The sequence below is a fragment of the Salmo salar genome, chromosome 13, assembly GCF_965601325.2.
Source record: "Salmo salar chromosome 13, fSalSal1, whole genome shotgun sequence".
Taxonomy (NCBI): domain Eukaryota; kingdom Metazoa; phylum Chordata; class Actinopteri; order Salmoniformes; family Salmonidae; genus Salmo; species Salmo salar.
Genome location: NC_138303.1, coordinates 81,850,681 through 81,873,021, shown reverse-complemented (window position 1 = coordinate 81,873,021; position 22,341 = coordinate 81,850,681). Strand labels below are relative to the sequence as shown.

Sequence of the window (22,341 nt, the reverse complement as noted above, 5' to 3'; positions counted from 1 at the left end):
TTGAGTATGTTGGGATGCTCTAGATCGACATGTACAACAGTGTGTTCCAGTTCCCGCCATTATCCAACAACTTCGCACAGCCATTGAAGAGGAATGGGACACAGGATGCGGCTCATAATAATGGCCGGAACGGAGCTAATGGAATGGCATTAAACACCTAGAAATCATGTGTTTGATGTTTATTTATTTAACCTTTATTTAACTAGCCAAGTCAGTTAAGAACAAATTCTTATTTACAATGACGGCCTACCCTGGCCAAACCCTAACCCGGACGACGCTGGGTCAATTGTGTGCCGCCCTATGGGACTCCCAATCACGGCCGGTTGTGATAGAGCCTGAATTTGAACCAGGGTCTGTAGCAACGCCTCTAGCACTGAGATGTAGTGCCTTAGACCGCCGCGCCACTCAGGAGCCCATGTATTTGTTACCATTCCACCAATTCTGCTCCAGTCATTAGAACGAGCCTGTCCTCCCCAATTAAGGTGCCACCAACCTCCTGTGGAGTGGGACAACATTCCACAATCAACAGCCTGCTCAACTCTATGTGAAGGAGATGTGTTGTGCTACATGAGGCAAATGGTGATCATACCAAATACTGACTGGTTTACTGATCCACGCCTCTACCTTTCTTTTAAAGTACCTGTGACCAGCGGATGATCTGTATTCCCAGTCATGTGAAATCCATAGATTAGTGACTAATGAATTTATTTCAATTGACTGATTTGCTATTATGAACAGTAACTCTGTAACTCGTAAAATCTTTGAAATTGTTGCATATTGAGTTTATATTTCTGTTCAGTGTATTTGTACTAATGTATGCATGCATGCAACTGTCCTTAGGACCTTTTTGTTTCTATTGTCCTTATTTAAAATGTCTTTAGTTCAGTCCTTGAGCTGTTCTTGTCTAATGATGTTCTGTATTATGTCATGTTTTATGTGGACCCCAGGAAGAGGTTGCTTCAGGGGATCCTAATAAAATACAAAATACTAAAAAGATGCAATGTTGTTTCTATGGTGTGATGACAGGAAAAAATAAACATTTACTAAGACATGTTAAGTTTTATTCTAAAAACATAAAAAGTTTAATTTAAGTAGACAGATTTTGCTCAAGCTATTCATTCACAACAAAGGCCTTGGCTGCTGTTAACTGCACATTAATTAAGAGAGTGAGATGTTTACTGCCCCTTTACAAGAAGTCAATGTTGAAGCTAGAAGAATTTACATTTCAAATGACACTTCTATTTAGCACTCATCACCAACCTCAACATTTCACCACATGGAAAAATAATTGATAGACTTGATACGCCCAGTAATTTATCTCAAACACTTCTTGGTAATTACCAGGGGAGTTTGACTTTTAACTCTAATCCAAATGTGTGATAGAAAAACCCTTATACTGTACATTTGCCATTTTCCTCAATTGAGTAGAACCCCACAATAAGTGCGTTTTATTTTTACAAGGCATATGCTTTACAATCCCTTTCATCACTGATCTGCCCTCTGTGTGGGGGAAGAATTAGTAGAGAATAGTCAACAACTACAGTACATGGGGCATCAAGGCACTAAACAACACTCTCTGCAGCCCAGTCAATAAAAATGTGACATTGAAAAATTCCTAAGGCACATTTTAGAGAAATACCTCAGAGGGTTGTAACAAATACAAAAAGTGCATCAATATATAAATTTTAATTTAAAAAAGAAAAATTGTTCCTTTCAACAAGGGAGGACAGGTTTTTTCTTATTTACATAATACAATACTTAGTGGCATCATATAATCACAATCTAAATCCATTAGAATTACTTCACCTTCCAGTTTCAATGAAGTATGCGTGTGCTGGGAGGGGACACCCATCAACTCTTTGGCTCAATTACCACACTATATTAAACTTCTGATTGAGGCCATACCATTACAATTGCATTGTTTGTGCAGTTAGCAAAAAATAAATAAAGGCCTCAAAACATCTGATATTGAACTTTTGTAGGGCCTAATATATGGGACTACATGGATGCATGAGGGAAACAAACATGGTGCTTGTTGTGTGTATAACCTTCTAGTGCCACCTAGTGGGAGTTCCACTGCACATGAAAGCAAGTGATCGTATCTTATCCAACTATACTCCCTCATCTCTTCTGTCATGGAACATATCTAGAAATGTGGCATACGCTGAAGAGACTCCATTTGGAGACATTTAAGTTAATCAACTTTGCTATTGGCAAGGACTAGGTCAGGGAGCCTAAAACCTGCCATTTTCACCCTGAGTGGTGTAGGGACGTGAGCCTTGTATACTGGACGAGGATGAGAGCGCGGTGGGTTTATACACACACCCACAACTTTATGTATATCGATTGAATTCCAGAGACAATCAATCAGAGCCATGCACGTGAATGGGGTGTCGAGGCTGAACAAACAGCTGCCACAGTTCTGAGGTTCCGAGGGGGTCCTGCTCACTCTTTTCTCATTGGATGTGCAGGATGTCACTCTCTTTCAATCCGAAGCGGGTCTTATACTTGTCAAAGAGGCTCCTGAGGGACTTGATGTACATGGCATGGTACAGTTCCACCATAACCCGAGTAGGCTCCTCAACCTTTGGTACCGTGATCGGTTCACCCACTAAGAGAAGGGGGTAAAAATCAATATCTGCAAAATCAACTTTGACATCTAACTTTTTGGTTTGACGAACTGCAACGTTAAACATGAACATGGCCTCGATGCAGTGGAGAGAAAATGTTGACTGTGTGAATGGTTCTGTTAACACAGAGGAGCTAGAGTTGCCTTTGAACTGCTTGGTAGTAACCATAACCCAACCTAGCATTGTAATTACTTAAGATTTTTAGAGAAGGACAATAATCTACAGATCCTGGCTGACAGAACAATTTTTTAGTTGAGCATATATTTTGATCGATAAGATAGATGGATAACAGGAGGCTGCTGAGGGGAGGGTGGCTCATAATAATGGCCGGAACAGAGCGAATAGCAAACACATGGACTGGATCTCTACCAGAAACTAAGTCATCCAGCACTAAATGCATGTGAGATACTTTCAGTGGGGTCTTGGAGAGGGTTTCTCACCGATGGTGGTGATGGGTTTATTGTAAGGCACCATTCCCCAGGAGTCGGAGAAGAGGCCACAGCCATGGAACAGACAGGGAGCAAAGCCCAGAATCTTCTGCAGCCGCTTCTGAGCTAGCCGACACCAGGTTCCCTCCTCAAAGATCACCTGCTTGTACACATTGTTCTCCCCAAAGGAGTAGACCGGCACCAGGTCAGATCTGACAGAGAGCAAGTGTTTACATTAGTCTCCAGAAGTTACTCATAGGGCATAATGGATATCATCCGATCTCTGAATGATGAGCTGACTTGTTTTGGTGCTTCCCTGCTCTAATTATTTCAACATCTGTCATGAAAACGCATTATGAGGAATTTAGAAAGGAACCTTTGGGAAGCATTTAGCAAGTAATATTGGCCTACATGCCACTCGTCTTAGAGGGCCTAAAAATACGAGCCACTGACCCGGATACGTACTGTACATGCCAGGGGAAATTAGCAATCATGCATGTTATCGAAGTTTGTTATGAATGAGGGTCTATTCTACATAACATTTTATACAACCGCTAAGACACTATGAACCTGCGTATCTACAATCCACCATCAGACAATATTTATCACTGAAGTAGGCTTGTTTGGATAAGTTGAGCAAGTCAAAATGGCAGCCTAATGGGTCTGGAGTAGAGTGGGATTCCCAGTTCGATGAGCTGGCATAGACCAGATCAGACTACGCCAGCTCCCTCAGTCTGCCGAAACAGTGTTCTCAGGAGTCACAATCTGATGGAGTCTATCCTTTGGCCTTGACCCGGGTGTCTGTGTACTGTATGCCAGGAGGAGCTCTGAGCAATTGAGGACCAATTACCACACGAGTAAGTATACTTTGTGCCAATCAGGGTTGTGGTCAATTCCAATTAAATTCACTCATGAAGTGGAGAATTTACATTGAATTCAATATAATTTCAACAATCTTGAAATTAGACCATTTTGACTTTGAATTTAATTAGAATTCAATACTTGTAAATTTCACAGTGAACTTAGTATCACAAATTGACTGCAATTTAAATAATTTCAATATAGCTAGGCTGTCTGAACAATGACATGATTAGCCTGAAAGCCTGAGGAAATTGGAATTTTTATGTATCCCAGAAGAGTGGCAGCTGTTATAGCAGCAAAGGGGGGACCAACTTCATATTAATGGCCATGATATTGGAATAAGATGTTCGACGAGCAGGTAACCACATACTATTGCTCATGTCATGTACGTGTGTGGCCAGGATTTGTGTATGGCAGAATGTTTGTGCTCTACCCTCACCCTTGCTGGAGGGCCAGCCTCACAAAGCCCTTGCGGTTATTCAGGGTGACAGAATTCATGCCTGGAGCACAGTCCAGAGATTCTGCTGCTCCCCCGACAACGATGACCACTGCGTTGCCAGTTCCATTCTGAGAGAGGAGGTAGTCGATGGAGTTACGGTTCACTGGGCAGATACCTGACGCATGGGAGAGAATGGGGTTAGGCTCAGCAATCACACATGGGCCCAAAGACCAAACCATAAAGTCGGTTTTCAGTAGACATTATTTAAGAGAAAATGCATACTGGTTGAGCACAGACACATATTATTGCTGTAAATTTTACATTACGCTGCAATACTACTCTAAATGACCAAATTAAGATAACCTGCACTGTTAGCTTTTGACAGAAGCAGCTCCCTACAATAGCGAGATCAGCAAATACAGGTTTGTAGACAGAGTCTGGCTGTTTCGTCCTGGCTGTGCAATAGGACAAAGCTCAGAGTTCTGCCAAATTACAGTCTGTAGATAAAGGACTGTTATCAGCAGTTTAAAGAGAGAAGAGGCGGCCTCTTCAGAGGGACAAAACTCCCAGAAACCATCTCACCCCCAGACATGAGATAGTCTCTAAGGACTGGCATCCGGAAGTTTCCAGCCAGGGTGGCAAGAGAAGGCTTGATGCCCGGGAACTTCTTGGAGAATCCAGTGGCCTCAGTACCGAAGTTACAGAAGGCTCCGAAAGAGAAGATCCCATGGGGGTGGTACCCAAAGATGTAGTTTCGGCTGGGCAGCAGGTTGTGTGTCTTGATGAGCTGGAAAAAAAGATAACAAAAAAAAGAGACATGATTAGACTGTACTATCACACCAGTCTCAGAGGAGAGGAGGTTAAGAGGATGTGTTAAGACTATTTTCCTGAAATTGGAACAGCTTGTCATTTTAGCCCTGATATGATGCATCTTTTGCGCTCAAGTAATAAAATAATTTACAGGCAAATAAGGCAATAAAATGTGCTGTGTGTCTGGGATGTTTACTTGCACGTTTCCACTAGTGTGAACAGTAGTGCCATTACAGAGATGCAATACTTCTGCCCTGCTAGAGCGGCCCCAGTCAACATTTTATTGGACATATACAAATGGTTAGCAGATGTTAATTGAAGTGTAGCGAAATGCGTGTGCTTCTAGTTCCGACAGTGCAGTAATATCTAACAATTCCCTAATCACACAAATCTAAAGGTATGGAATAAGAATGTTTTTTTTATTTCACCTTTATTTAACCAGGTAGGCTAGTTGAGAACAAGTTCTCATTTGCAACTGCGACCTGGCCAAGATAAAGCATAGCAATTCAACAACAGAGTTTCACATGGAATAAACAAAACATACAGTCAATAATACTGTAGGAAAAAAGAAAACAAAAAGTCTATATACAGTGAGTGCAAATGAGGTAAGATAAGGGAGTTAAGGCAATAAATAGGCCATGGTGGCAAAGCAATTACAATATAGCAATTAAACACTGGAATGGTTGATGTGCATGAGATAAATGTGCAAGTAGAGATACTGGGGTGCAAAGGAGCAAGATAAATAAATAAATAAATAAAGTATGGGGAATATATGTCCATATATTTATATGGATGAGCGATGACCGAGCGACATAGGCAATAGATGGTATAAAATGCAGTATATACACACGAGATGAGTAATGTAAGATATGTAAACATTATTACAGTGGCATTATTTACTGTGGCTAGTGATCCATTTATTAAAAGTGGCCAATGATTTGACTCTGTATGTAGGCAGCAGCCTCTCTGTGTTAGTGATGGCTGTTTAACCGTCTGATGGTCCAGCTTTGATGCACTTGTACTGACCTCGCCTTCTGGATGGTAGCGGGGTGAACAGGCAGCAGCTCGGGTGGTTCTTGTCCTTGATTATGGCGGCATTCGCACAACTGAAAGAGCGAACCACCACATTTAACCATGAAAAGATGACTGGGAATATGGCCGAATATAAACAGTTATTCCATCCGCAAGGCAATCAAACAAGCGAAATGTCGGTATAGGGACAAAGTGGAGTTGCAATTCAACAGTGGCAGGCCACACAAGCTCACAGAACGGGACCGCAGAGTGCTGAAGCGTGTAAAAATTGTTTGTCTTCTGTTGCAACACTCACTACCAAGTTCCAAACTGCCTCTGGAAGCAACGTCAGCACAAGAACTGTTTGCCGGGAGCTTCATGAAATTAAATGGGTTTCCATGGCCGAGCAGCCGCACACAAGCCTAAGCTCACCGTGCACAATGCCAAGCATCAGCTGGAGGGGTGTAAAGCTCGCCACCATTGGACTCTGGACCAGTGGAAACGCCTTCCCTGGAGTGATGAATCACGCTTCACCATCTGACAGTCCGACGGACGAATCTGGATTTGGCGGATGCCAGGAGAAAGCGACCTGCCCCAATGCATAGTGTCAACTGTAAAGTTTGGTGGAGGAGGAATAATGGTCTGGGGCTGTTTTTCATGGTTTCGGCAAGTCCCCTTAATTCCAGCGAAGGGAAATCTTAACGCTACAGCATACGATGACATTCTAGATGATTCTGTGCTTCCAAATTGCCCAATGCCCATGTGCACAAAGAGAGGTCCATACAGAAATGCTTTGTCAAGATCAATGTGGAAGAACTTGACTGGCCTGCACAGAGCCCTTACCTCAACCCCATCAACCGCCTTTGGGATGAATTGAAATGCCGAAAGCGAGCCAGGCCTAATCGACCAACATTAGTGCCCGACCTCACTAATGCTCTTGTGGCTGAATGGAAGCAAGTCCCTGCAGCAATGTTTCAACTTCTAGTGGAAGGCCTTCCCAGAAGAGTGGAGGCTGTTATTGCAGCAGAAGGGGGGCCAACTCCATATTAATGCCCATGATTTTGGAATGAGATGGTCGATGAGCAGGTGTCCACATAATTTTGGTCATGTAGTGTACCTTTGATAAGCAGCTAGCCAGATAATTTAAAATTGGCATTGGAGCTTTCTAAACTAATATCTGACGAACTCGGAAATATGAAGTTATTTCAGAATGAAAGTTAACTGGCTAGAGCATCATGCTTTGTGACATTGTTAGCTAGCCATCCTGGTGCACTCGATCTTTTGTGAGCTGACTGCTCGTTCTAAATAGTATAATCTAATCTGTTCAAAAACAGTGGCAGCATGTGTAGCAGTGGTTGAGTTTTTGATATGCAAAAGTAAAAATAGGTGTATTTATGCTGTTGCTCAAATGCACAAATCACTTTGAGAAAATATATATTTTTTAATAATAATAAAAACAATTAAATCAGTAGTTCGAAATATATTCGATTATATTTCTGTCATGCTGCTTTGTTGACAACTCCAACCACCTTGCGCCCCGGTTATTCAGCCAATAACTGGCCACCGCTGTATTTGATAACATGCATGCAGTAAGTGGAAGAGAGAAGGAGACCTTGCTGGCACTGAAAGATGTAAGCCACCGTCCCTGCATGCACTGACACACTCACGCTGCCACCAGCCAGGCCTGACTACCAGCTGGCATCCAACTGCATTAGTTGCACAAGCTAAAACAAGTTAAGCAACCATTCATCTGAAACAGGATGTTGACATGTGAAGTATCTAATGTGTCTCAAGCCCTACCAATACCTGGCATACAGTGCGTCTTTGAGTCAGAAAACCCTACAATTGAAGCCCCTTAACTCCACGTCACAAACAGCAGTAAACATCATCCTGGTTACCAACCCAAAGAATTACAATACTGTAAGTCTCTAATCGATGCAGAGACATGTTATCAAACACATCCATCTTATTCAGTTTGCATCAGAGCTACTTGATGCAAATAAGTGATCATCAAGCCACTCAGACAGAAACAGTCAGTGCTCAAAGTATGGATCACAAGCAGGGCCAAAGTTCAAGCTCCAGAGGCAACACACACACACACACACACACACACACACACACACACACACTTGAATCCCCCCTGGCTGTTAACTGTCAATAACTGAGTCATGATGGTTAAGACTACCTTTCACCTTAATTCTTAAAACCGGTGACCATATCAAAGCTCTGGCTTCGCTTTAAGAGCCTTTGACTATACTTTCTATGTATGAGTGAAAGTGATTGTACGGTAAAACATTTATTGTAGGGTTAATGTTTCTAAAATGCTCCATTTTAAACACTTAAATCAAATAGCTGAACTGACTGAACTGAAGGACAACATAGCAGATATCATTTGAATGCTGTTGGTTCATTGATATTCATGAGGAGTGTGAAGGCATACAAACAACTCAGCTAATTCAATCCTTGGTCAGGAGGGCAGCGAGAGAAACTTGCCAAAAAATCTGAAGGCAAAAAATTGCTTGCTGTTAGGACACCAAGAGAATGTGTCTCCCAACAATCTCCAGGTGCGGAGGAGCGAAATAACACAAATTGAAGAAAAAAATTACTCAGCGATGAGCTGTCACCTATCAGGCGGGGCAAAGCCTATCCTTTCAACCGAAGCAAACTCCTTATAGCATCGTCAGGGAACAGGAACCAACAGATGATACTGGAGACAGTCACAGATAAGGTTATCGTCAAGCTTGTGCTACAGCACACCATAATCAATAAAACATATTGATGCTCTTTAACTTTGTACCTGACCAGAAAAAGCACATTTTATCATCTGTACAGGCAGATGTTGTATTCCATCACAAATTTCCAGTTTGATAGCAAACCTAATTATCTGGCCTTATGACACCGCATACACACTGACAAGTGAAAACCACCCTACTTTTATTTATTTATACATCCTCCACTATAAGGAGGTCAAGATGCTACATAGCACTGAATGGTCCATCCCCAAATCACACACTATACCTTTAAAAATGTTAGGCCTATTTTTTTCCACTCACCCTGATGGGAAAGTAATCTCTGAAGTAAGTCCACACAGTCCAGTTCCTCACCCAAGAGGACCTCCTGCCACCTGAGAAAACCGAGGTAAAGGATAGATCTCCAGTCAGAATAATACTGAATCATGCAACCCACATAATGAATCATGTATATAAACAGTAACATAGTGCCAATTAACTCAGAAATTTGGACACACCTACTCATTCAAGGGATTTTCTTTAGTTTTACACATTGTAGAATAATAGTAAAGACATCAAAACTGTGAAATAGACATATGGAATCATGTAGTAACCCAAAAAAACAGTGTTAAACAAATCAAAATATGTTTGAAGAATACAAGTAGCCACCCTTTGCCTTGATGACAGCCTTGCACACTTTTGGCATTCTCTCAACCAGCTTCATGAGGTAGTCACCTGGAATGAATTTCAATTAACAGGTGTGCCTTGTTAAAAGTTAGTTTGTGGAATTTCTTTCCTTCTTAATGCATTTGAGCCAATCAGTTGTGTTGTGACAAGGTAGGGTTGGTATACAGACGATAGCCCTATTTGGTAAAAGACCAAGTCCATATTATGGCAAGAAGAGCTCAAATAAACAAAGAAAAATGACAGTCCATTATTCATTTAAGACATGAAGGTCTTTGAAAGTTTCTTCAAGTACAGTCACAAAAACCCATCAAGCGCTATGATGAAACTGGCTCTCATGACGACCGCCACAGGAAAGAAAGACCCAGAGTTACCTCTGCTGCAGAGGATATGTTCATTAGAATAATTGCACATTCAGATTGCAGCCCAAATAAATGCTTCACAGAGGTCAAGTAACAGACACATCTCAACATCAACTGTTCAGAGGAGACTGCGTGAATCAGGCCTTCATGGTTGACTTGCTGCAAAGAAACCACTACTAAAAGGACACCAAAAAGAAGAGACTTGCTTGGTCCAAGAAACACAAGCAATGGACATTAGACTGGTGGAAATCTGTAATTTGGTCTGATGGATTTTTGGTTACAACTGCCGTGTCTTTGTGAGACGCAGGGTAGGTGAGCGGATGTTCTCCGCATGTGTGGTTTCCACTGTGAAGCATGGAGGAGGTGTGAGGGTACTTTGCTGGTGACACTGTCAGCGATTTATTTAGAATTCAAGTCACAGTTAAGCAGCATAGCTACTACAGCATTCTGCAGCGATACGCCATCCCATCTAGTTTGTGCTTAGTATGAGAGTGATGGAGTGCTGCATCAGATGACCTGGCCTCCACAAGTCACCCGACCTCAACCCAATTGAGATGGTTTGGGATGAGTTGGACCGCAGAGTGAAGAAAAAGCAGCCAACAAGTGCTCAGCATATGTGGGAACTTCTTCAAGACTGTTAGAAAACTATTCCAGGTGAAGCTGGTTGAGAGAATGCTAAGAGTGGGCAAAGCTGTCATTAAGGCAAAGTGTGGCTACTTTGAAGAATCTCAAATATTATTTAAACAAATCGAACACTTTTTTAGTTACTAAATTTCATAGTATTGATGTCTTCACTATTATTCTAAAATGTAGAAAATAGTGAAACTAAAGAAAAACCCTTGAATGAGTAGGTGTGTGTCACACACATACGTTCAAAAGTTTGGGGTCACTTAGAAATGTCCTTGTTTTTGAAAGAAAAGCACATTTTTTGTCCATTTAAAATAATATCAAATTGATCAGAAATACAGTGTAGACATTGTTAATGTTGCAAATGACTATTGTTGCTGGAAACTGCTGATTTTTAGTGGAATATCTACATAGTCGTAAAAAATAAATAAAATAATCTGCCGTTTCCAGCTACAAGTCATTTTCAACAATATCAATACTGTATTTCTGATCAATTTGATGTGATTTTAAATGGACAAAGAAAATAAAAAAGTGCTTTTCTTTCAAAAACAAGGACGTTTCTAAGGGACTCAACTTTTGAACAGTAGTGTATGTATATAAACTCAGCAAAATAATAATTCGTAAAGATCCAAATAACTTCACAGATCTTCATTGTAAAGGGTTTAAACACTGTTTCCCATGCTTGTTCAATGAACCATAAACAATTAATGAACATGCACCTGTGGGATGGTCGTTAAGACACTAACAGCTTACAGACGGTAGGCAATTAAGGTCACAGTTATGAAAACTTAGGACACTAAAGAGGCCTTTCTACTGACTCAGGGTCCCTGTTCATCTGCGTGAACGTGCCTTAGGCATGCTGCAAGGAGGCATGAGGACTGCACGTGGCCAGGGCAATAAAATTGCAATGTCCATACCGTGAGACGCCTAAGACGGCACTACAGGGAGACAGGATGGACAGCTGATCGTCCTCGCAGTGGCAGACCACATGTAACAACACCTGCACAGGATCGGTACATCCGAACATCACACCACGGGACAGGTACAGGATGGCAACAACTGCCCATATTAAACCAGGAACTCACAATCCCTCCATCAGTGTTCAGTCTGTCCGCAATAGGCTGAGAGAGGCTGGACTGAGGGCTTGTAGGCCTGTTGTAAGGCAGGTCCTCACCAGACATCACCGGCAACAACGTCGCCTATGGACCAGACAGGACTGGCAAAAAGTGCTCTTCACTGACGAGTCGTGGTTTTGTCTCACCGGAGGTGATGGTCGGATTATCGTTGAAAGAATGAGTGTTACACCGAGGCCTGTACTCTAGAGCGGGATCGAATTGGAGGTGGAGGGTCCGTCATAGTCTGGGGCGGTGTGTCACAGCATCATCGGACTGATCTTGTCGTCATTGCAGGCAATCTCAACTGTGCGTTACAGTAAAGACATCCTCCTCCCTCATTTGGTACCCTTCCTGCAGGCTCATCCTGACATGACCCTCCACAAATTTCTTGTTAACAAACTATAGTTTTGGCAAGTCGGTTAGGACATCTACTTTGTGCATGACAAGTAATATTTCCAACAATTGTTTACAGACAGATTATTTCACTGTATCACAATTCCAGTGGGTCAGACGTTTACATACACTAAAGTTGACTGTGCCTTTAAACAGCTTGGAAAATTGCAGAAAATTATGTCATGCTTTAGAAGCTTCTGATAGGCTAATTGACATCATTTGAGTCAATTAATTGGAGGTGTACCTGTGGATGTATTTCAAGGCCTACCTTCAAACTCAGTGCCTCTTTGCTTGACATCATGGGGAAAATCCAAAGAAAAAAAAAGAGTGACCAAGAATCCGATGGTCACTGACAGAGCTCTAGAGTTTCTCTGTGGAGATGGGAGAACCTTCCAGAATGACAACCATCTCTGCAGAACTCCACCAATCAGGCCTTTATGCTAGAGTGGCCAGACGGAAGCCACTCAGTAAGACACATGACAGTCCGCTTGGAGTTTGCCAAAAGGCACCTGAAGACTGAGACCATGAGAAACAAGATTCTCTGGTCTGATGAAACCAAGGATTAACTCTTTGGCCTGAATGCCAAGCATCCCGTCTGGAGGAAACCTGGCTACACCGTAGGGATGGTGCATGGTGGTGGCAGCATCATGCTGTGGGGATGTTTTTCAGCGGCAGGGACTGGGAGACTAGTCAGGATTCAGACAAAGGTAAACAGAGCAAAGTACAGAGATCCTTGATTAAAACCTGCTCCAGAGCAAGTTTCTGAATGTCCTTGAGTGGCCCAGCCAGAGCCCGGACTTGAACATCCCTGGAGAGACCTGAAAATAGCTGTGCAGCAATGCTCCACCTCCAACCTGACAGAGCTTGAGAGGATCTGCATAGAAATGGGAGAAACTTCCCAAATACAGGTGTGTCAAGCTTGTAGCGTCATACCCAAGAAGACTCAAGGCTGTAATCACTGCCAAATGTGCTTCAACAAAGTATTGAGTAAAGAGTGAATACTTATTTAAAATGTGATATTTCCAGTTTTTATTTGTAATAAATTAGCAAAAATTTCTAAACCTGTTTTTGCTTCGTCATTATGGGGTATTGTGTGTAGATAGTTTTTTCCCTCAATTTAATACATTTTACAATAAGGCTGTAACCTAACAACATGTGGAAAAAGTCAAGGGGTCTGAATCTTTGAAGGCACTGTATAGAAGGGCACAATTAAAACACAATAGGGCAACGGCAGCCATTAGGTTAAGCAAGGAACCGGAAGGCTGCCAGTTCAAATCCCAGGGTTGACAGGGAAAAACCATCTCAACCGGACCAGTATTAAGAGCCAGTTTGAGTGACCGTGGTACTTGCCTTGTTTGGGGGTGTTCCAGTCGAAGATTAGCCAGGTAGTGTACATGGCAGCGATCACCCAGAGGTCTGTGCAGAACATGTAGATTAACAGCACAGTGCAGCTGATGCCTATGTGGTCAGAGAGGATGAGAGAGAGCAGAGGAACAGTTATTCAGCACCTGCACTGTACCACACTTCACAAAATATTTATTTTTCAAATGCAACATTCTCCTTATTTCCACACTAACACCAGAAATGTATACTGCAATCGTAAACTCTGGGACATACAGACTAACAGAAACATCCCTATGGCCCACCAATGAATCATTTATTCTCAGAAAATATCTCTTGTAATAAGAGAGAGAGAGCTTACAGGCTTGATGTCCTTGTTGGAGACTTACAATATGAGACCACAGGGCCACTATATCCTTCAGTAACTACAATACTGAACAAAAATATAAAAAAAACACAACATGCAACAATTTCTACGATTTTACGAGTTACAGTTCATTTAAGGAAATCAGTCAATTGAAAAAAATTCATTTGGCCCTAATCTATGGATTTCACATGAATGGGAATACAGATATGCATCTGTTGGTCGCAGATACATGCCCCTACCTTTTTTTTAAGGTATCAGAAAACCAGTCAGTAACTGGTGTGACCACCACTTGCCTCATGCAGCACAACAGATCTTCTTCGCATAGGTTTGATCAGGCTGTTGATTGTGGCCTGTAGAAAGTTGTCCCACGCCTCTTCAATGGCTGTGCAAAGTTGCTGGATATTTGCGGGAAATGGAACACACTGTCGTACACATAGATTGAGCATCTCAAACATGCTCAATGGGTGACATGTCTGGCGAGTATTCAGGCAAAGGAAGAACTGGGACATTTTCAGCTTCCAAGAATTGTGTACAGATCCTTGCGACATGGGGCCGTGCATTATCATGCTGAAGCATGAGGTGTTGGTGGTAGATGAATGGCACAACAATGGGCCTCAGGATCTCATCACGCCATCTCTGTGCATTCAAATTGCCATCGATAAAATGCAACTGTGTTCATTGTCAATAGCTTATGCCTGCCTGCCCATACCATAACCCCACCATGGGACACTGTTCACATCGTTGACATTAGCAAACCACTCGCCCACATGACACCGTCTGCCCAGTACAGTTGAACTGGGATTTATCTGTGAAGAGCACACTTCTCCAGCATGCCAGTGGGCATCGAAGGTGAGCATTTGCCTACTGAAGTCGGTTATGATACTGAACTGCAGTCAGATCAAGACCCCGGTAAGGACGACGAGCACGCAGATCAGCTTCCCTGAGATGGTTTCTGACAGTTTGTGCAGACATTCTTTGGTTGTGCAAACCCACAGTTTAATCAGCTATCCAGGTGGCTGGTCTCAGACATTCCTGCAGGTGAAGTAGCCGGCTGTGGAGGTCCTGGGCTGGCATGGTTACACGTGGTCTGCGGTTGTGAGGCCGGTTGGACGTACTGCCAAATTCTCTAAACGACATTGGTGGCGGCTTATGGAGAGAATTGAACATTCAGTTATCTGGCAACAGCTATGTTGGACATTCCTGCAGTCAGCATGCCAATTGCACACTCCCTCAAAACTTGGGTCATCTCTGGCATTATGTTGTGACAAAACTGCACATTTTAGAGAGTGGCCTTTTATTGTCCCCAGCACAAGGTGCACTTGTGTAATGATCATGCTGTTTAATCAGCTTCTTGATATGCCACACCTGTTATGTGGATGGATTACCTTGGCAAAGGAGAAATGCTCACTAACAGGGATGTAAACAAATTTGTGCACAACATTTGAGAGAAAAAAGCTTTTTGTGCATATGGAACATTTCAATCTTTTATTTCAGCTCATAAAACATAGGACCAACACTTGACATGTTGCGTTTATATTTTTGTTCAGTGTAGTTAGAGCCACACAGAGATCCAGTCACATACTCACCCATGGCAAGGAAGGAGATGACCCACTGAAGAACTGCGATGACCTGAAGGTGTTTCTCCATCTTGGATCGAAGGGCAGGCCATGGAGGGGAGGGCAGGTCCTGCAGGGACGAGAGGATGCTATAGCCTGTGCCTAGAGAAGATAGACAGGGTCAGACAGGGTCAGAAATGAGTCATACTGTACAGTACAAAATATCCACATCAATCGATTAAGTCACAGTTGCAGTCAGTGAGAAGACTAGAATATGAAAATAATAAACTGTCAATCCTTTTCCCAGCTTCTCAGTCTGTCAAATACACAGAAACACACAATGGACATTAAATTAGACACTAGAGAGAAAATTAACAAAATGTTCATCCCTTACAAAGCTCCGTGATCAAACAGACCACAAGCAATAAACAATCACAGATCACATGAAATTCCTCATGCCACTGCAATTGCAATAGAGACAGAGCCACCATGGTCTGATCACTACTCATAAAGAGTAGAGCCACAGTCCTGACAGCTACATGTACACTGAGTGTACAAAATATTAAGGACACCTTCCTAATATTGAGTTGCACCGCCCCTTTTGCCCTCAGAACAGCCTCAATTAGTCAGGCCATGGACTCTACGAGGTGTCGAAAGCGTTCAACAGGGATGCTGGCCCATGTTGACGCCAATGCTTCCCACAGTTGTGTCAAGTTTGCTGGATGTCCTTTGGGTGGTGGACTATTCTTGATACACAGGGGAAGCTATTGAGTGTGAAATATCCTGCAGTTTTGCAGTTCTTGACACACTCAAACCAGTGCACCTGGCAAATCTTGTATCTTGCCCATTCAGTCTCTGAATGGCAAACATACACAATCCATGTCTCAATTGTCTCAAGGCTTAAAAATGCTTCTTTAACCCGTCTCTTGCCCTTCATTATGACTTTACACCCCATGCTATATTGTGGATTGAGAGTAAACTGCCTAAGATGGGAAGACCTCTCCCCATAATAAAGCACCGCTCTGCCTTCTTAACAACAACAACAAGGCAGGTCCTACAGGCCCTAGTTTTGTCACTCCTGGACTACTTCCCAGTCGTGTGGTCAGGTGCCACAAAGAGGGACTTGGGAAATTACAACTGGCCCAGAACAGGGCAGCATGACTGCCCCTTAAAATGTACACGCAGAGCTAAAATTAATAATATGCATGTCAATCGCTCATGGCTCAAAGTAGAAGAGAGATTGACGTCATCACTACTTGTTTTTGTAAGAATGTTGAATGCGCCGAGCTGCCTGTTTAAACTACTAGCACACAGCTCGGACACCCATGCAAACCCCGTAAGACATGCCACCGGAGGTCTCTTCAAGTCCAGAACAGACTATGGGAGGTGCACAGTACTGCATAGAGCCATGGAACTTTATTCCACATCAAGTAACTCACGCAAGCAGTAAAATCAAAAATGTTAAATCTAAAATTTAAAAAGCAGATAAAAATACACCTTATGGAACCGCGAGGACTGTGAAGAGTTACACAGGTATAAACACACACACGTACACCTGTATTGTGTGGCGTAGTAGATTAGTGGCCAGAGGGCACACACTTAATGTATTGTGAAATCTGTTGTAAAATGTATTTTAATGTATGCATCTTACTGCCTTAGTTTTTACTGAACCCCAGGAAGAGAAGCTGCTGCCTGGGGATCCATAATAAATACAAATCTACACTGATTGAAGTTGATTTAACAAGTGACATCAATAAGGGGTCATAGCTTCTTTCATCTGGATTCACCTGGCCAGTCTGTGATGGAACGAGCAGATGTCCTTAAAACCTATTAAACTCTGAACCCCCCCTCTGGTGGCATTTTCTAAATGACGCAAAATATTGTATAATACCCTCAATGTACATTTCGGTTCCAAAACTATTAGTCTTAAAAACACATGCTTAGTTCTGTAAGAAAGGTAAGAACTGTGGGATTCAGATACATGTGTCTACTACAGAGCCTGATGCAGCAAACCAAACAAAACTTTGTCTTATAGGAATGATATACATTTGAAGTTAAATCTGAAGTATATCTATCCATTGATGTAAATATATGCCTGATTCCCAGTTCATCCACTAGACAGCAGTAGGAGGCCACATTATGTATCTTGGCTACTTGGGTCTGGTTTGGGTAGTGAGTCACTGTGCCAAAATGGCTGAAAGGATTTTTAAGCCTTTAAATGACCTTAGCAAATCAGGGCTTTGAGGTTTCGGAGTTTTTAAAATATATTTTAAATAAGATAGACAGGTGAAGAAACTTCAAAACGACTTTTCCCATTCACTTTTCCTATTGAAAACTATGAGCAAGCAAAAAGGCACATGTGGAAGATGCATACAAGGCAATGTGGATGGAAAAGGAAATGCAATGCTTTACAATGACCATCAGGGTGGACCCTTTCCATGCATACTAATTGTTAGCACTTTGTGACTTGACCTACAGTGCATACTATATGAATATGTCCCATAGCGCATGATTTATGGCCTTTATGGGGTTCGATTTAAAAAAAGACCTGTAGCTTCAAATGATATGTCACCTGTACACGGCCCAAAACAACTGCTCAGAGTTTAACTGGTTAATGTTTTGTACAGTACCAGTCAAACGTTTGGACACCTTCTCATTCCATGTTTCCTTCATTTTGACTATTTTCTACCTTGTAAAATAATAGTGAAGACATCAAAACTATGAAATAACACATATGGAATCATGTGGTAAGAAAAAAAAAAAGTGTTAAACAAAACAAAATATATTTTATATTTGAGATTCTTCAAAGTAGCCACCCTTTGCCTTGATGACAGCTTTGTGCACTCATGCATTCTCTCAACCAGCTTCATGAGGTAGTCACCTGGAATGCATTTCAATTAAGAGGTGTGCCTGGTTAAATTTAATTTGTGGAATTTCTTTCCTTCTTAATGCGTTTGAGCCAATCAGTTGGGTTGTGACAAGGTACAGTAGACAGCCCTATTTGGTAAAATACCATACCCATATTATGACAAGAACAGCTCAAATAAGCAAAGAGAAATTACAGTTCCTCATTACTTTATAGACATGAAGGTCAGTCAATACGGAACATTTCAAGAACGTTTAAAGTTTCTTCAAGTGCTATGATGACACTGGCTCACATGAGGACCGCCATAGCAAAGGAAGACCCAGAGTTACCACTGCTGCAGAGGATAAGTTCATTAGAGTTACCAGCCTCTGAAATTGCAGCCCAAATAAATGCTTCACGGAGTTCAAGTAACAGATACATCTCAACATCAACTGTTCAGAGGAGACTGTGGGAATCAGGCCTTCATGGTCAAATTGCTGCAAAGAAACCACTACTAAAGGACACCAATGACAAGAAGAGACTTGCTTAGGCCAAGAAACACGAGCAATGGACATTAGACCGGTGGAAATCTGTCCTTTGGTCTGATGAGTCCAAATTTGAGATTTTTGGTTCCAACCGCCATGTCTTTGTGAGACGCAGAGTAGGTGAACAGATGATCTCCGCATGTGTAGTTCCCACCGTGAAGTATGACGGAGGCAGTGTGATGGTGCTTTGCTGGTGACACTGTCTGCGATTTATTTAGAATTCAAGGCACACTTAACCAGCATGGCTACCACAGCATTCTGCAGCGATACGCCATCCCAAATGGTTTGCGCTTATTGGGACACTCATTTGTTTTTCAACAGGACAATGACCCAACACACCTCCAAGCTGTGAGAGGGCTATTTGACCAAGAAGGAGAGTGATGGAGTGCTGCATCAGATGACCTGGCCTCCACAATCACCTGACCTCAACCCAATTGAGATGGTTTGGGATGAGTTGGACCGCAGAGTGAAGGAAAAGCAGCCAATAAGTGCTCAGCATATGTGGGAACTCCTTCTGGAATGCTTTTCCAACAGTCTTGGTGAAGCTGGTTGAGAGAATGCCAAGAGTGTGCAAAGCTGTCATCAAGGCAAAGGGTGGCTACTTTTATTCTAAAATATTTTTGATTACAACATGATTCGGTGTGTTATTTCATAGTTTTAATGGTCTTCACTATTATTCTACAATGTAGAAAATAGTAAAAATAAAGAAAAACCCTTGAATGAGTTGGTGTCCAAACTTTTGACTGGTTCTGTATATCAGTGGCGGTCAGTGCCGTTTAATGAGCATGGCCTTATTTCCATTACAGCATATTGGATGACTGTCATTCATATTCCATTCACCCAGCTCAATGAAACATCGATAGGTTTAGGCTACTACCCATGATACTCTATTTTTTCCCATACCCATCATGAGGTTGCTACTGTACAACCTAACCAATGAATGAAAGTTTATTACGTAGGTGCACAGGTTGAGAGACATTTTTTTTTAGTAATCAGGGTGACAGACTGACACATTCAATACCGCCTTGCACAGTCTTGCCTGCATCTAGCTGATCTAGGGCATAATCATTAGTCTAACAGTTGCAAAAGAGTTTCTATTGGACAAATTCAGATTTGTTTATCCCGGTTTCATTCCGTTTAAGAATTTTTTTTCTGCAAAGAATAGGCGGAATGAATACACCTCTGATCACACGCAAGCACAGTTCACTTTCATAGCAGCCCCATTCAAACAGCATGATCACCTTGCTTGTTGTATTCCTTCTCGCATATACACACTCTTCCTCTCACCTTTTCCCCTTCACTTGTGGACTTCATTGCACAATACATCAGCTGTCTGTGACCAGGCGAAAAAAACCTTTCCAAGCCAAAGCTTCATATATCATAACTGTTACACACAGCCTACATCATTGTCACCATATTATCTAACGTCATAGTCAACATAGCTAGTAGACCTAACAGGTTAGTAAACCTGCTAGAATTATGCAGTACAATGTACAGTCAGCAAGCAGTTTAGAAGTTACACTGGCGGGCCCGGTGGCAATACATTTATAAAACCAAAAGCTTACCTTGGCTTGGAAGACTTCCAGTGTTGGATAGCCATAGCCAGCTAGCTAACATAGCATCAATCTCTGTTGAGTAGGCTGAACTAGCTACCTGTATTTGCTAGCTAAGTAAGTGAAAAAAATACAAAGGAAATTGCTAGCCCTCTCTCGCTTCTCCTTAATTTTTGAAGACATTAATTTGCTCAAAACTGTTCAACTATAGTCTTCCTCTAGGAGTCCACTACACACCACATTTTATGCAGTGCAGTACTAGCTAGCTGTAGCTTATGCTTTCAGTACTAGATTTATTCTTCGATCCTTTGATTGGGTGGACAACATGTCAGTTCTTGCTGCAAGAGCTCTGATAACTTCTGGAGGACATCCTCCAACCTGTCATAATTACTGTGTAAGTCTACGGAAGGGGCTGAAAACCTTGAGCCTCCTAGGTTTTGTATTGAAGTCAATGTACCCAGAGGAGGACGGAAAATAGCTGTCCTCCGGCTACACCATGGTGCTACCCTACAGAGTGCCGTTGAGGCTACTGTAGACCTTCATGGCAACACAGTGTGTTTTAATAAATAATTTGATGATATATTTATTATTGTTACCTAAAAAGAATCATTTTAATGTCTCACTTTTTTTTTTAAATCCACTGAGGATAGTCCTCCACTGATGTATATAGGAGAAGTGACAGACCAGAACAAGAGCGAGCCACTGAGGGGACACTGCTTAATCTATTCAAGCTCATAGTGCCTTATCATCAGATCTTTCCCATGCCACGGGACAACACACACGTAAACCCATCCTAATGGACTAAATAACACTGTGTCATGCTGTCAAACAAAAAACACTGTCCGTTCTGCGCTCTGGCCCACACTTGCATAATTAAGTCAATAATGCTAAGGCGTTCAAAATCAGGGCTACTGGGCAGTATCAGCCTCAGAGAGTCAAAGACTTGATGTAGACTAGTAAAACTACACAGTGAATCAGTCACTGACCTTACATCTTTCCCCAGCATTCAGCAGGGCACAACGTTGTGGAAAGTTGCTGATATAAATATGTTATGTTGAACAAACTTGAGCCTCTCTGGCATGTAGAATAAATTAACTTGTCTGCCCTATTCATGATATGTACTGTATAGCTTCAACGTTCACATTTGCCTACTGAACTTGGCCCTGGTGTACACTTTCACTTCTCTTCCTTCACAGATCAGACCCCTAAAAAAAAAATATACAAGCAACATGTATGAAAACCACTGTGCCCAAATACACTCTTCACCACACACCAATGTGTTGGCTTATCTGATGTCTATCAGAACAAATGGCTTACATGACAATGAGGTATTGCATCCACAACAAACAGCATCCCAACAAACTTCTGATTATGTTTTGGGCTGCCATAGTTCTGTCATATTTGAATGTTTTGCAAGCTGCTTCTTCATCTCACGAAAGCTGATTACACGTCAACACAGGATTTGGAATATAGTGGAGATGATCCAATTATCAAATGACTGCCGATTATCAAATGACTGCCGCTTGATAGGATGACTGAAGTCTGTGTGCAATTTGTTTGCAGTGCATTTTGAACGAGGGTGCATATCTTACCTTTTAGGGCACCGGAGTAGGCAGCAAGTATGGTCTTCATAACTGTGGCCCCGGGAATAAACAGATTACAAGACTTGGAAATACTTGCTGCTTTAAAGTTTGTAAACTCTACAGCTCCTCTATCATGACTGCCTTCCACTGTACTGAATTGAAGCACCGAGCGCGCATTTAACCGGTATGGGAGGAGCCAGTCACAGTCAGTATGGGAGGGGGTGGGTGGTGTATTTTTATTTACAAACCGATGCGCTCCTGGAAAATAACCGAAGTGGATGCGAATTTGGCACTGTCTAACTAACACTTGGGCCTGAAGGAGGCAGGCACCGTTAACACTGAACGGGCACTGTCACTGTCCCACGGTGTGTATTTACTGGACAGTCACGTGATGTCGGCAGCGATCAACGGTTTGTGTTTTGACCATTTCCATCATATCTGACAGCCCGCCCCGCTATGAAA

The 22,341-nt window shown here is 42.2% G+C and overlaps 1 protein-coding gene across 1 annotated transcript; it reads right to left on the bottom strand.

Annotated features, from left to right (window-relative positions):
* Positions 1–1,039: 1,039 nt before the first annotated feature.
* On the bottom strand, positions 1,040–22,082 carry LOC106567948 (diacylglycerol O-acyltransferase 2). Its single transcript, XM_014137863.3, has 8 exons — positions 21,889–22,082; positions 15,384–15,515; positions 13,440–13,547; positions 9,233–9,303; positions 4,941–5,145; positions 4,359–4,533; positions 3,071–3,270; positions 1,040–2,611 (listed from the first exon to the last, which is right to left on the bottom strand). The coding sequence occupies exons 1-8, from the start codon at positions 21,926–21,928 to the stop codon at positions 2,457–2,459; spliced, it is 1,086 nt and encodes a 361-aa protein (XP_013993338.1). The 5' UTR covers positions 21,929–22,082; the 3' UTR covers positions 1,040–2,456.
* Between the last annotated feature and the right edge of the window lie 259 nt (positions 22,083–22,341).